Genomic DNA, 16,278 nt, shown 5'->3' with positions numbered 1-16,278 from the left:
CGGACAGGGATGTAGACCCGGAGGTCTCGGACAGGGATGTAGACTCGGAGGTCTCAGACAGGGATGTAGACCCGGAGTTCTCAGACAGGGATGTAGACCCGGAGGTCTCGGACAGGGATGTAGACCTCCGACAGGGATGTAGACCTGGAGTTCTCAGACAGGGATGTAGATCTGGAGGTCTCAGACAGGGATTCAGACCTCTGACAGGGATCCAGACCCGGAGGTCTCGGACAGGGTGGTAGACCCGGAGGTCTCGGACAGGGATTTAGACCCGGAGGTCTCGGACAGGGATGTAGACCCGGAGGTCTCGGACAGGGATGTAGACCCGGAGGTCTCAGACAGGGATGTAGACGTCCGACAGGGATGTAGACCCGGGGGTCTCAGACAGGGATGTAGACCCGGGGGTCTCAGACAGGGATGTAGACCCGGGGGTCTCAGACAGGGATGTAGACCCGGAGGTCTAGGACAGGGATGTAGACCCGGAGGTCTCAGACAGGGATGTAGACCCGGAGGTCTCGGACAGGGATGTAGACCCGGAGGTCTCGGACAGGGATGTAGACCCGGAGGTCTCAGACAGGGATGTAGACCTCTGACAGGGATCCAGACCCTGAGGTCTCGGACAGGGATGTACACCCGGAGGTCTCGGACAGGGATGTAGACCCGGAGGTCTCGGACAGGGATGTAGACCCGGAGGTCTCGGACAGGGATGTAGACCCGGAGGTCTCGGACAGGGATGTAGACCTCCGACAGGGATGTAGACCCGGAGGTCTCAGACAGGGATGTAGACCTCCGACAGGGATGTAGACCCGGAGGTCTCAGACAGGGATGTAGACCCGGAGGTCTCGGACAGGGATGTAGATCTGGAGTTCTCAGACAGGGATGTAGACCTCGGACAGGGATGTAGACCCGGAGCTTCAGGACAGGGATGTAGACCTGGAGTTCTCAGACAGGGATGTAGACCTGGAGTTCTCAGACAGGGATGTAGACCTGGAGGTCTCAGACAGGGATGTAGTCCTCCGACAGGGATGTAGACCCGGAGGTCTCGGACAGGGATGTAGACCCGGAGGTTTCGGAAAGGGATGTAGACTTGGAGGTCTCAGACAGGGATGTAGACCTCCGACAGGGATGTAGACCCGGAGGTCTTGGACAGGGATGTAGACCCGGAGGTCTCAGACAGGGATATAGACCTCCGACAGGGATGTAGACCCGGAGGTCTCGGACAGGGATGTAGACCCGGAGGTCTCGGACAGGGATGTAGACCCGGAGGTCTCAGACAGGGATGTAGACCCGGAGGTCTCAGACAGGGATGTAGACCCGGAGGTCTCAGACAGGGATTAGACCTCCGACAGGGATGTAGACCTGGAGTTCTCAGACAGGGATGTAGACCCGGAGGTCTCGGACAGGGATGTAGACCTCCGACAGGGATGTAGACCTGGAGTTCTCAGACAGGGATGTAGACCCGGAGGTCTCGGACAGGGATGTAGACCCGGAGGTCTCGGACAGGGATGTAGACCCGGAGGTCTCGGACAGGGATGTAGACTCGGAGGTCTCAGACAGGGATGTAGACCCGGAGTTCTCAGACAGGGATGTAGACCCGGATGTCTCGGACAGGGATGTAGACCTCCGACAGGGATGTAGACCTGGAGTTCTCAGACAGGGCTGTAGATCTGGAGGTCTCAGACAGGGATGTAGACCTCTGACAGGGATCCAGACCCGGAGGTCTCGGACAGGGTGGTAGACCCGGAGGTCTCGGACAGGGATTTAGACCCGGAGGTCTCGGACAGGGATGTAGACCCGGAGGTCTCGGACAGAGATGTAGACCCGGGGGTCTCAGACAGGGATGTAGACCCGGAGGTCTAGGACAGGGATGTAGACCCGGAGGTCTCGGACAGGGATGTAGACCCGGAGGTCTCGGACAGGGATGTAGACCCGGAGGTCTCGGACAGGGATGTAGACCCGGAGGTCTCGGACAGGGATGTAGACCCGGAGGTCTCGGACAGGGATGTAGACCCGGAGGTCTCAGACAGGGATGTAGACCTCTGACAGGTATCCAGACCCGGAGGTCTCGGACAGGGATGTAGACCCGGAGGTCTCAGACAGGGATGTAGACCTCCGACAGGGATGTAGACCCGGAGGTCTCAGACAGGGATGTAGTCCCGGAGGTCTCGGACAGGGATGTAGACCTCTGACAGGGATCCAGACCCGGAGGTCTCGGACAGGGATGTAGACCCGGAGGTCTCGGACAGGGATGTAGACCCGGAGGTCTCAGACAGGGATGTAGACCTCCGACAGGGATGTAGACCCGGAGGTCTCAGACAGGGATGTAGACCCGGAGGTCTCGGACAGGGACTCCACAGACCCGGAGGTCTCGGACAGGGACTCTGCAGACCCGGAGGTCTGGGACGGGGACTCTGCAGACCCGGAGGTCTGGGACGGGGACTCTGTAGACCCGGAGGTCTGGGACGGGGACTCCGCAGACCTGGAGGTCTCGGACAGGGACTCTTTAGACCCGGAGGTCTCGGACGGGGACTCTGCAGACCTGGAGGTCTCTGTAGACCAGGAGCTTTTGCAGGTTGCAGGTTTTTCTTTGTTTATCTGAAAACATAGATAACATTCATTGCCTGATTAATGGGATAAGATGAAGTTTGAACTGAATGCAACATAATGTTCTGTATAAACTGGGCCGTCAACACACATTGCCTCTCTGGCAAAACCTCAGTGACAGACTGACGATGCCTTTTTAACTGTTAAAGCACACATTCGTCCACATCCATGTGACTCCATTCCACATCACCATGGCAACCACATAACAAAGGGCATCAACCCAGTAATAGATGCCCCAAAACAATATTTATGGCTCCTTCACCCAATATGTTGTCTTGTTTCTTTATTTCCACTCTTCAATACTATTTCTGTGTCAAACAGCAGCTGTTCTGTTAAAGGGCCGCTGGATAGACACTTTCCCGTTCTTTCTAAACTCTTTATTTGTGTTGAAAAGAAATATTTAAAAGCATTTTCATAATCCAATTTCCAAAAAAAAGCTTTTCTAGTCCAAGTGTAGCCTTTTAATCTGTTCTCTCCAAGGGAAATCCACTGGTAAATCAGATTTATTTATGGATTACAAAGGCACTTGGGGTTTAGTTAGAATAAGCCTTCTTAATTACTTCACCTTCTTTCTGTATTGTTTTATCTTGACATAATAAAATATCTGTCTCTATTTCAGGCTATTTCATGTGGATTTCAGGCTAATTAAATGTGCAAGTCCAGAAGGGCAAGAAATCAGTCTTTTTCACAAACCAATTCATTCATTTTATATTAATCCTTTAAGATCTGCCAGCAACCTAAGCCCCGCCTCTTTCTGTTCCAGGCTGCGTCTGATTGGTCAACTGCTCGGAGTATTTGTCAGGAGTGCATACATCAGCTGTTTTATTGGAAGAAGCACAGACAGAAATGGTAAACAAATAAAAGTAGTTACTCTGGAAATGATGTCAACACCAAACATACAGGCGTACATGTTTGAGCCCGAATCGAACCCCAAAAATGAGAGTGAACAACTCTGCAACCTGCAGTAACGAATGCAGCCAGACATATCTGTTTGATAAATACTTGCTTTCCAGCGATAGTCCGAAATAACATTGTTTGCTGTCTAGTCGTCGTTTCATTGGGAAATGTTTCCCTCACAGCTGAAGAAGCATTTCTTACGCAACATGTTAGCACTGAAAACGTCCACCAAAGTTCGACCCTCTTCTGTCTTACACTGGGCATTGAAGGTAGGCGTGACTTTCCTCTCATAAACATGCACATCCTAGAGAAGACGACCAATCACTGAGTGACCCCACTCCCACCACTGGGACATCACTAAAATATTTGGGGGAAAAAACCAACTCAAAATCATTCATTTTCAGTGCCATTGAAAATGAATGCAGACACTAGCTAGAAACTCAGCCTGTATTTATGTAAGTCACAAAAACTGCAACGCACTTGTCTGAAAATTCACCACTGTAGAAAGCTCAGAAACGTACATGTAGCATAACACAGCCCCTTTGATGTTTACCTCTTCAAATGCTTTGTATTTGCTGAAATACTTAAAGAGCATTTGTGCTCAATGGGATTGTGTCAATTTGCCAAATATTCTCTGATGTATTGCTTACTTATTATTTGGTTACTTTGTTTTTTTTCTATGTACTATTACTTGTCCCATCTCCCTTGTTATAATGGAAGTATATTTTAATTATGAGTTTGATGATGTTCTTGACAAGTCCTCCCTGTGTTTCCTACTTCTCTGATACTTTTATTTTTTATTTTCATTATTATGAATTTTTCTCCATGTAAAATACATTTGTATTTGCTTTATATGAAAGTGTAATGAGAAGGAAAATGTTTCGTTGTTTTTTTATGTAATTATGTCTGAGAGTAGCTATATGTAGGTTGCATAAAGCTGCTCTTTGTAGAATAATTCTTCCTCAATTCTTTGCAATAGAAATAAATAAGACAAGCTTTTAGAAGTTTTTGTGTGTTTAGTATACACGGAAATGAATTTAGGCCGAGTCATGGTGATCACTGGACAGGCTGATTTGCAGATTTGGAGAGGAAGCTGATGGGACCAGGATTTGTCTTCCTGAAAGGCCTGGAGGAAAGGGCATGAAGTGCTTCCTTAGAGCCTGGAGGAAGGAAAGCGTTCCCTTCTCCAGCATGAAGCAGAGAGGTTTGGTCAGAAAGTGACAGTGTAAATGAAGTACTGGTGGTCTCCAGCTGAAGTTGTGGTCTTGGCTACCTGGACAGGAAGCTGGTTCCCATTCACATGTTGGCTTTAATTGTTCAGAAAGGAATGCAAGCTACTGGGAATCTTGTGAAGCCTGATTGTGTCCAGATTCACCACAGTAAATCTGAATCGTGAGTGAAATGTGCTCATGTTTGCAAAGGCACTGATGTTTTCAGAGCATTGGAATAATCAGATGATGAGGAAAATCTGCTTTTTTTTTTTTTTTTTTTTTTTTTTTTGTTGAAGCATTTTTTAAATTTTTTTTTTAATTTACAAATGCAAGGAGGAGCACTGCCAGAGCCCTGCAGAATGAGCTCCAGCAGGCCACAAATGTGCATGTGTCTGCTCCAACAGTCAGAAACAGACTCCATGAGGGAGGTATGAGGGCCCGACGTCCACAGGTGGGGGTTGTGCTTACAGCCCAACACCGTGCAGGACGTTTGGCATTTGCCAGAGAACACCAATTCCGTTCAATTCAATTCAACTTTATTTATATAGCGTCAAATCACGGCAATGCCATCTGAAGACGCTTTACAGACAGAGAAGAAAACATCATGAAAGCCAATTCATAACAGCCTATATAAGGAAACCAACAGATTGAGTTGAGTCCAACTCCATCTCCCATCCTGAGCAAGCACACTGGCGACAGTGGGAAGGAAAAAACTCCCTTTTAACAGGAAGGAAACCTCCGGCAGAACCCGGCTCAAGGACAGGCAGCCATCTGCCTCTGCTGTGTGGGGGGAAGAGGACAGAAAGACAACAGACAGAGAGAGAAGCTCAGAGTATCAGGAAATGTCCCTCAGCAGTCTAAACCTATAGCAGCATAACTAAGGGATGCTAACCATCCCTAGCTATAGGACTTATCAAAAAGATAAGTCTTCAGCCTAGTCTTAAAGGTGGGGAGGGTGTCTGCTTCCCTAACACTAACTGGGAGCTTATTCCATAAGAGAGGGGCCTGATAACCAAAGGCTCTGCCTCCTGCTCGGCTCTTTGAGACTCTAGGAACCACAAGAAAGCCTGCAGTCTGCGAACGAAGTACTCTGCTTGGTATTGTTATGGTGGCAGTGGAGATGTGGATGAGGTGTTTCTCCTGGATGAGGTGCAGTGAGGCTCCGGGTCCAGAGGCTCGTAGGTCGGGAGGTGTTTGGCCGCCTCCCGACGAAAAAACTCGAACAGAGTAATCATCTCTGCTGGGTCCTTGTTTGGCTGGATCATTATGTTATGGTGGGAGTGGAGATGTGGACCCAAACACAGAGATGATGGAAGCAGGGATGTAGGTTCCAGAAGGTTTAACTCAAACCAAGGCACTCAGGGGACTAACCAAGTACAAGTGATGCAACAAAATGATCCAGCAACCAAGGAATCAAACAGAAGGGTATAAATACACAGAACAAAACAAGACACAGGTGAAACAAATTAACTAAATGAACCCAGGTGAACTAAATCAATAGAAAATCTAAGAAGCTAAACAAGAACCAAGGGAATCAAACAGGAAATACTACAAAATAAAACCGGAAACCTGAACCAAGGAAAAAACACAAACCACCACATCATAACAGTACCCCCCCCCCCCTCAAGGGCTGGCCACCGGATGGCCCAAAAAAGTCCATAAACGGGCGGGAGGAGGAGGCCCGGAGGAGGGACCAGGGGAAAAAACAAAGTCCCAGGACACAGGGCCAGGGGAAGAGTCCAAAGGGCCCGGCTCTGGAGGGCGGCCGGGAGGCCGAGACAACAGGGGCAGGCCTGGTTCTGGATCCCCCTCGTTGGACACTGGAGACGGAGGAGAAGGAGCGACAGGAATAAAACAGGAAACCTGAACCAAGGAAAAAAACACAAACCACCACATCATAACAGGTATATAAGGAACTATGAGGTCTTTGATATATAGTGGTGCCTGGTTGTGGAGGGCTTTATATGTAAGGAGAAGGATTTTAAATTCTATTCTAGATTCAACAGGCAGCCAATGAAGAGAGGCTAAAACTGGAGAAATATGATCTCTCCTGCTGGTTCTGGTCAGGACTCTGGCTGCAGAATTCTGGATCAGCTGAAGGCTTTTCAGGGCATATTTAGGACAGCCCAGTAATAGAGAGTTACAGTAATCTAGTCTCGAAGTAACAAAAGCGTGAACCAGTTTTTCTGCATCACTCTGAGACAGAATGTCCGTAATTTTGGCTATATTACGTAAATGAAAGAAGGCTGTTTTAGTAACCTGCTTAATATGTGGGCCAAAGGACAGGTCAGGGTCAAATATTACTCCAAGATTTCTCACTGTAGCACTGGAAGCTAAAGTAATGCCTTCCAGGTTCATTACAAAACCGGAAAATTTAGCTCTGAGTTTTTCAGATCCAACGAGAATTACTTCAGTCTTATCTGAGTTTAAGAGGAGAAAATTTCTAGACATCCAAGTCTTTATGTCTATGAGACAATTTTGTAGCCTATTGGGCTGATTTGTTTCATCTGGTTTAAAGGATAAGTATATCTGAGTATCATCTGCATAACAATGAAAGTTTATTCCATGTTGTCTAATAATTTTGCCTAAAGGGAGCATATATAGCGTGAAGAGTATTGGTGCAAGTACAGAACCTTGAGGAACTCCATGACTTACTGTAGTTTGTGAGGAGGACTTGTCATTTACATGAACAAACTGAAGTCTATCAGATAAATATGATTTAAACCAGCTTAACGCTGTACCTGTAATTCTAATCACCTGTTCTAGTCTCTGTAACAGAATGTTATGATCGACTGTATCAAATGCAGCACTAAGATCAAGCAAGATTGGCGTGCCCTGTGCTCTTCACAGATGGAAGCAGGTTCACACTGAACACATGTGACAGACGTGACAGAGTCTGGAGACGCCGTGGAGAACGTTCTGCTGCCTGCAACATCCTCCAGCAGGACCGGTTTGGCAGTGGGTCAGTAATGGTGTGGGGGGGCATTTCTTTGGAGGGCCGCACAGCCCTCCATGTGCTCGCCAGAGGTAGCCTGACTGCCATTAGGTACCGAGATGAGATCCTCAGACCCCTTGTGGGACCATATGCTGGTGCGGTTGGCCCTGGGTTCCTCCTAATGCAAGACAATGCGAGACCTCATGTGGCTGGAGTGTGTCAGCAGTTCCTGCAACACCAAGGCATTGATGTTATGGACCGGCCCGCCCGTTCCCCAGACCTGGATCCAGCTGAGCACATCTGGGACATCATGTCTCGCTCCATCCACCAACGCCAAGTTGCACCACAGACTGTCCAGGAGTTGGCGGATGCTTTAGTCCAGGTCTGGGAGGAGATCCCTCAGGAGAACATCCACCGCCTCATCAGGAGCATGCCCAGGTGTTGTAGGGAGGTCATACAGGCACGTTCATTTTGAGTAGAACTCCAAATCCAGACCTCCATGGGTTGATACATTTGAATTTCATAATTTTTGTGTAATTTTGTTGTCAGCACATTCAACTATGGAGAGAACAAAGTATTTAATAGAATTATTCCATTCATTCAGATCTACAATGTGTTACTTTAGTGTTCCCTTTAATTTTTGAGCAGTGTAGGATTGTCTGAGGGAAAAGGATATTTGCTCCATAACATAGATTTAGTTTCTTACGTCTTTCCATTCCAAAATAGTATGAGGTTGTTCTTGTAGCCATTTCCGTGTGATGGCCTTCTTACACGCTGCCTGTAGTATTTGAAGCAGATAATGGTCTTGTTTTTTCAGTAAAGTTGATATACTTGTACATCTCACAAAATTAGAATATGATAAAATAAAAAGTTCAATATTTTTTGTCACTCATGAGTGACAAAAAATATTGAACTTTTTCATAATATTCTACTTTTATTGAGATGTACCTCTATTACCGTATTTTCTGGACTATAAGTTGCATTTTTTTCCAAAGGTTAGCTGTTGGTGCGACTTCTTCTCTGGAGTGAGTTACACATTACAAAAAATAGATATAATTTCACAGACCACAGGAAGAGGGCACTCTAGACTTATGCAACGATATCTCCTACTTTTTAACAATTAAAAATGTAAACAGTACACATTAACTTAGAAAGACAACTGAGAACAACTGAACACAAATGAATGCCCCCCAAAAGAAAATCATATTCTGCAGACTACAAGCTGCAAGTACTAAAAATCTGCAGCTAATAACAGTAATGGAGCAGTAGAGAGAAAATTTGGAGTAAGTAAGAAACCTGTTAGATACTGGCATGAAGCAGAGGCTACTGTTATTGTGATGAAGAAAACAAAAAAGCTAATTGTGGGCTCAAAGCTAGATGGCCACAGCTCGAGGAACGAGTTAGCCAGTGGGTGCTTCAACAACGTGCTGCAGGGAGAGGTTTGTCAATGGTGCATTTACGTCTCCACGTGGAGTTGGCAGAGTTATTCAGAAGTGACACAGAGGATGAAGAATTCAACGGATTTCATGATGTGGAGTGAGATCGCGTATTGATTATAGTAAAGGTACACTTGTTTTGTTCTTTAGGCTACAGTTATGTAAAACTGTTTGTTACATAACCAATGAATACCTTTTCTGTTCATGTCCATTTTTTGTGTAGCTGAATAACTTCATAGTTAAATGCTAGGTACATATCTTACAACTATTCAGCCTGTTCGTTATTCTTTTATTAATGTTATAACTTGCCTTCCAAGATGACGTAATGTCTGTTTTGGTCAAGTAGTTGGCAAAATAAATTACATGCAAAAAATGCAACTTATACTCTAGTGCGACTTATGTATGCTTACCTAATTATGTATATTTGCCCATTGAGACTAATACTTCAGAGCAATTTATAGTCCGGAAAATATGATAATCTAGTAAAATACACTGAAGCTTTTTTCCACTTGTTGCCCCATAATCAGTTGAGTAGTCTTAACCACATATGCCGTAGGGCATTCCCAGACGATATGAAGATGGTCGGCAGATGTACACCTATATTTCCTCCAGCATTTTCCATGTCCCAACGTTTTTACTTTGAAGTGTACTTTTCTTTCCACCTGGTATCACATGCTGGATCACACCATGTGATCAGAAGTCTGAGTTGAGCCGCCTTGTAGTAAGTTTCTAAACATGGCCATGCCTCCTTCGCTTCTGAGTAACTGCAGTTTTTCAGACTTTACTCTTGGTCTCTGTTTTCCCCAGATAGAATTTGAAAACATTCTGTTCCATTCTATAAATTGTTTAGCAGGTACTTCCGCTGGCAGGGATAGAAATAAATAGAGTAGTTTGGGCAGTACAATCTTTTTATCGTTTCAATTCTGGTTCAGGGCTGCCTTACTGTGTGTTGTTAAAGGGGGATAATTGTGTTTTAAAAGGTCACTAAAATCTTTAGGCAGTTGAACCCCTAAATATTTAACTATGCTGCTATTCCAGTTACCTTTAGAAGTTTAAGAGTAATTTTATTTGGTTTATCGTTAAATGCTCGGATTTGTATTTTATGAAAGTTTAGTTTATAGCCAGAATACATACCAAATATGTTCAGTGAAGAGATTAATGGTTGGAGCCTGTTATCTGATTCAGTAAGGGTCACCAGCATGTTGTCCATGATAAATTTTGTGCTCTGAACCATAAATGTTAATACCTGACACTTCCTGGGATTCCTGGATGGCCTGTGCTAATGGCTCGATTCAATAAGGCAAAAAGCGCCAGGCTTAGCAGGCATTCCTCGACACCCTCCCCGGAGAAAGATTAAGTTGGATAGATCACCATTCACTTTTATCCTCACAACAGGTCAGGTGTACAGGGACCTGTATCTGATTATGAAACCCAAAATGTTTAAGAGTTGTCTATAAAAACTCCCATCAACTTCCAGCATTCAACATCCATGGAGTCAAATGCTTTTTCATCGTCGAGGAAGTTTTGATATAATCAAAGAGATGGAGTCCCCGACACACATTATCATCATTCTTTCATTCATCATTCATCTGATGAAGGGTCGCGGGGAAGCTGGAGCCTATCCCAGCCACCTTAGGGCGAAAGGCAGGGTACATCCTGGACAGCTCGCCAGTCCATCGCAGCACACATCATCTATTCTTGACATACTGTCTGGTCAGTGTCTACTAGTTCTGGTACGTTTTCTAGTCTTCTAGCCAATATTGTTGAAAATATTTGGTAATCTGTACTTAAGACAGATACAGGTCTACAAGAGCTGCACTCAGTTGTGTCCTTCTCAGGTTTTGGTATAACTGAGATGAAGGCATATTTCCAAAATGACGGGGTAGTTCCACCACCCAGAAGGCAATTAAAACAGGATTTCAATTGTGGTGTAATTGTGTGTTTGAAGCGTTTAAACCATTCAGAGGGGAAACCATCTGGGTCAGGCATTTTATTACTTTTCAAGTTTGATATTGCTATTTTAATTTCTTCCTCTGTTATCTGTTGTGTAAGGATTTTATTTTGTTCAATTCCAATAGAAGGTATATCCAGGTAGTAAAACGTTCTGCCAAAGTTAAGTCATCTGCAGGGGGTTGAGAGTAAAAGTTAGAATAGTAAACCACGAAAGACTGTTAAATATATTCTAAATTATGTTGGATCTGATTGGTCTGTGGGTTATTTACTTTAATTATTTATCTTTTTGATTGTTGTTCACGAGTCCTCCAAGCAAGCAGTTTCTTGGCTTTAAGGCCATTTTATAGTAATATTTCTTGGTTAATTTAGCTTTCTTGTCCAATTGTTTACAATTGAGAATGGCAACCCTCAAGTTCTTGGAGGAGTAGTAAAAATGTGTAAAACCCCTTTTTTTTTTTTTTTCTTTTCAATTTTTCATGTTCTTTGTCTGAAAGATGAGTCTCCTGCCAGAAAATTACGTCCAGCTTTTCACATTTCATTTTAGCAGTTATATGCCATTCAGGTTAAGTGTTACTCTCCTTAAGCTCAGGGAGCTGCTTGCAATGTGGCCGGTGTCTCTGAGGTGTTTTGTTCAGCGCAGTGAACACTAGCGGGGAGAGCAGGTGATGCAGTCCAGCGAACGGGTCACGATTGTAACTGAGGAATGCGGAAACCCGCTGAAGCAAATATGCTTATTGGGTAAAGAAATCTCAAAGATGGTTGTAAGGAACAAAACCTTGGTTATTTTGTGTTCTCCCATCAGAATTCCTTCAGTCTTTCCTTGTGTCCCTGTTACGTCGAGTCGCGCCCGCAGTTTCCCATGATGCTTGCGCGGTCTTTTTCCTAGGTGACTGTGGCACAGGATTCAGGGTTACTGAATCGATTGCCCCTCTGGCTTTCAGGTCTGCAAGGGCTTCCTGTGTGTCTTTATAGATGACCATGCCAATGTCAAGGTGTACACCAAGCCGTGCCAGGCAGAGCATTGGTTGGATGTTTGGATGAATTTGCCTTGAATAATTCACTCTAGTTACCCGAGTAATCGTTGCAGCCCAAACTCCAAGACACGTCTTCATCAAAGCTTAACTGGAGATTGCCTCTAGTCTTCCCCATATTCCCCTCTTTGTCTTATCTTGTTGAGATTCTGTAAGCTGTTTAATGGTTAAATTCTGAGGGGTGTTACTTGAAGATGATTCAGGAGATGACTGGATTTTGGTTCCAGGAACTGGCTGGCCTCTCGGGTCAGTCAGCAGAAACTGCAGCTTTCTGAAGGGCAGATGAGGGACAGTACATGTAACTGTGTTTTTGTTTGTGTTGCAGCCCGAACTGGGAAATTAATGGGAAAGTTTGGACTTCTGTTTGAGCAGCAGTATGCCGTGGCTCTCTTCAACAAGATTCACTTCGACATCGAGGGAGGAGGTGGTCCACAGCCACAGCTGCTGCAGCGCAAGGTAAAACGTCTCTGTGTGAGGAGGTAGAGCAGCTGTGCAGCCAGGTGGAGGGCGCTCCACCATGACCATTGCTGGGTTTCCTCTGCTTTTCTTATTAATCAACAGCATATGAGAAGTTCAGAGACATTTACTAAAGACACAGTAAGAGGGTGACGTAGCTGGATTTCCATATGTATCGTTAGATACAACATGAGATGAGGAAGCAAAGCTAGAACCTGCTTCAATGTTGACTCATTGAAATGGACGTCAGCTGATCTTGGTCACAAAGTAGTTCAGCAAGGTGACCCATCACAGGACATGATGTTTGTTGTAATCAAATCGTGCACATTTGGTAAGGTCTTTTTGCTTTTAACTTCAGATTTCTATAAATGTAGGATATTAGTAATACTATTTCCATATATCAGAAGTATCTTGCAGTGGCCTTCTGAAAGATGAGATGGTTCAAACTAGCTGAAATTAAATCAAACTGATTACAATTTATAATAATAATAATAATGTTCATATTAACCCATTGCTACAAATCCTCCATCCTGAATAGCATGAGTCCGAAAAGGCTGACTCTCAAGCTCTGATCAGCTTTGTAGGTAAAGCGGTACATATTTCCATAGTGAAGTTAAAACTGGACTACCTGCTTTGTTTTTTCCTGTTTCCAGAGGTTATCCCATCAGAAACGCTCTGAAGGCCTCCTGTCTTACTTCTCTGCAGTTTCCATTCTTTTTTATTTGAGATGTTGTCTCCCACAGATTCCTCTGGAGAACAGGTCCATCTTCTCTGGGTCGCTTTTTCAGTTCTTTGAGGAAAACAAGAAATGGAGGAAGCTCTTTTTATTTGTGGCAGACTCTTACATCATTAGCTGCTATGACAGCAAAGCGGTGAGGGAGGAGACATGCTGTGTTTAAGATGCTGCTGGTCTGGTCTGCTGACAGGTTAAAGGTGTTCTCTGTTTCACCTCCCAGTCTCATGACAAACGCCTCCATCCCAAAGGAACCATAAACTGTGCTGGATACAAAGTGCTGACATCCATGGAGCAGTACCTGGATCTCATCAACGACAGCCTACCTGGTGAGTGAGGACGAGGATCAAGGGGGCCTGAAGCTGCTGAAAAATTGATTTATTCATCAATTTTCCAGGTGTGAAAGCCAAGGTGGGAAGTTCACCGTACCTGAGGTGTGTGAGCCAGTTTGTTCTGATCCTTTGGCATCCTTACGCCCATCACTACTACTTCTGTGTGACGAGTGAGGAAGAGCAGCAGAAGTGGCACGCCGTCCTCCAGGACTGTGTCAGGCACTCAAACGATGGTGAGTGCTGCCGGGTGATGTGGGAAATGCCAACAGAGAGCTGAAAACAGTTCAGACACCGTTATCAACCTCCACCATGCCATGAAAAAGACTTTCTTTATCCAGAGGGAAACTGACAGGTGGCTGTCGTACTTTTTTCCCCTCTTTTAAACAAAACCTAATAATTACAAGGTGAAGAAAATGGTGGCTTGTCCTTGTGGATGATGGCTGCTTTACGTCTCTGTTGCATGGTCTTGCTGAGCTCACTCTGCTGATGGAAAAACACCATATTTGTCAGGGTCTGGTGGTGCTGTGGGTCTGGTGGTGCTGTGGGTCTGGTGGTGCTGTGGGTCAGGTGGTGCTGTGGGTCAGGTGGTGCTGTGGGTCTGGTGGTGCTGTGGGTCTGGTGGGTCTGGTGGGTCTGGTGGTGCTGTGGGTCTGGTGGTGCTGTGGGTCTGGTGGTGCTGTGGGTCTGGTGGGTCAGGTGGGTCTGGTGGTGCTGTGGGTCTGGTGGTGCTGTGGGTCTGGTGGTGCTGTGGGTCTGGTGGTGCTGTGGGTCTGGTGGGTCAGGTGGGTCTGGTGGTGCTGTGGGTCTGGTGGGTCTGGTGGGTCTGGTGGGTCTGGTGGTGCTGTGGGTCTGGTGGTGCTGTGGGTCTGGTGGTGCTGTGGGTCTGGTGGTGCTGTGGGTCTGGTGGTGCTGTGGGTCAGGTGGTGCTGTGGGTCTGGTGGTGCTGTGGATCTGGTGGTGCTGTGGGTCTGGTGGTGCTGTGGGTCTGGTGGTGCTGTGGATCTGGTGGTGCTGTGGATCTGGTGGTGCTGTGGGTCTGGTGGTGCTGTGGGTCTGGTGGTGCTGTGGGTCTGGTGGGTCTGGTGGGTCTGGTGGGTCAGGTGGGTCTGGTGGTGCTGTGGGTCTGGTGGTGCTGTGGGTCTGGTGGTGCTGTGGGTCTGGTGGGTCTGGTGGGTCAGGTGGGTCTGGTGGTGCTGTGGGTCTGGTGGTGCTGTGGGTCTGGTGGGTCAGGTGGGTCTGGTGGTGCTGTGAGTCTGGTGGTGCTGTGGGTCTGGTGGTGCTGTGGATCTGGTGGGTCTGGTGGTGCTGTGGATCTGGTGGGTCTGGTGGTGCTGTGGATCTGGTGGTGCTGTGGGTCTGGTGGTGCTGTGGGTCTGGTGGTGCTGTGGGTCTGGTGGTGCTGTGGGTCTGGTGGGTCTGGTGGTGCTGTGGGTCTGGTGGGTCTGGTGGTGCTGTGGGTCTGGTGGTGCTGTGGGTCTGGTGGGTCTGGTGGGTCAGGTGGGTCTGGTGGGTCAGGTGGTGCTGTGGGTCTGGTGGGTCAGGTGGTGCTGTGGATCTGGTGGGTCTGGTGGTGCTGTGGATCTGGTGGGTCTGGTGGTGCTGTGAGTCTGGTGGTGCTGTGGATCTGGTGGATCTGGTGGGTCTGGTGGGTCTGGTGGTGCTGTGGATCTGGTGGGTCTGGTGGTGCTGTGGGTCTGGTGGGTCTGGTGGTGCTGTGAGTCTGGTGGTGCTGTGGATCTGGTGGATCTGGTGGGTCAGGTGGGTCTGGTGGTGCTGTGGATCTGGTGGGTCAGGTGGTGCTGTGGATCTGGTGGGTCTGGTGGTGCTGTGGGTCTGGTGGTGCTGTGGATCTGGTGGATCTGGTGGGTCTGGTGGGTCTGGTGGTGCTGTGGGTCTGGTGGGTCAGGTGGTGCTGTGGGTCTGGTGGGTCAGGTGGTGCTGTGGGTCTGGTGGGTCAGGTGGTGCTGTGGGTCTGGTGGGTCAGGTGGTGCTGTGGGTCAGGTGGTGCTGTGGGTCTGGTGGGTTAGGTGGGTCTGGTGGGTCAGGTGGTGCTGTGGTTCTGGTGGTGCTGTGGTTCTGGTGGTGCTGTGGGTCTGGTGGTGCTGTGGGTCTGGTGGTGCTGTGGGTCTGGTGTTGCTGTGGGTCAGGTGGTGCTGTGGGTCTGGTGGGTTAGGTGGGTCTGGTGGGTCAGGTGGTGCTGTGGTTCTGGTGGTGCTGTGGGTCAGGTGGTGCTGTGGGTCTGGTGGTGCTGTGGGTCTGGTGGGTTAGGTGGGTCTGGTGGGTCTGGTGGTGCTGTGGTTCTGGTGGTGCTGTGGGTCTGGTGGTGCTGTGGGTCTGGTGGTGCTGTGGGTCTGGTGTTGCTGTCGGTCTGGTGGTGCTGTCGGTCTGGTGGTGCTTTGGGTCTAGTGGGTCTGGTGGTGCTGTGGGTCTAGTGGGTCTGGTGGTGCTGTGGGTCTAGTGGGTCTGGTGGTGCTGTGGTTCTGGTGGTGCTGTGGGTCTAGTGGGTCTGGTGGTGCTGTGGTTCTGGTGGTGCTGTGGGTCTGGTGGGTCTGGTGGTGCTGTGGTTCTGGTGGTGCTGTCGGTCTGGTGGTGCTGTCGGTCTGGTGGTGCTTTGGGTCTAGTGGGTCTGGTGGTGCTGTGGGTCTAGTGGGTCTGGTGGTGCTGTGGGTCTAGTGGGTCTGGTGGTGCTG

The 16,278-nt window shown here is 47.5% G+C and overlaps 1 protein-coding gene across 2 annotated transcripts in view; it reads left to right on the top strand.

Moving 5' to 3' along the window:
• LOC306763960 (protein Niban 2-like) overlaps positions 1-16,278 on the top strand; it is a 127,667-nt gene that overhangs the window by 75,882 nt on the left and 35,507 nt on the right. Inside the window, exons 1-5 of one of the 2 annotated variants that reach the window (XM_079250932.1) lie at positions 7,631-7,674; positions 12,393-12,523; positions 13,267-13,395; positions 13,480-13,585; positions 13,654-13,821. In XM_079250932.1, coding sequence (XP_079107058.1) covers positions 12,410-12,523; positions 13,267-13,395; positions 13,480-13,585; positions 13,654-13,821 — 517 coding nt within the window. In that variant the 5' untranslated portion in view covers positions 7,631-7,674; positions 12,393-12,409. Of the gene's footprint in view, positions 1-7,630; positions 7,675-12,392; positions 12,524-13,266; positions 13,396-13,479; positions 13,586-13,653; positions 13,822-16,278 lie in introns of those variants that run through there. The other variant, XM_079250931.1, reaches the window with a different exon arrangement.

The sequence above is a fragment of the Telmatherina bonti genome (assembly GCF_933228915.1).
Source record: "Telmatherina bonti genome assembly, chromosome: 13".
NCBI lineage: Eukaryota > Metazoa > Chordata > Actinopteri > Atheriniformes > Telmatherinidae > Telmatherina > Telmatherina bonti.
The sequence above is the reverse complement of the archived record's forward strand: the minus strand, read 5'-3'. Positions and strand labels throughout refer to the sequence as shown.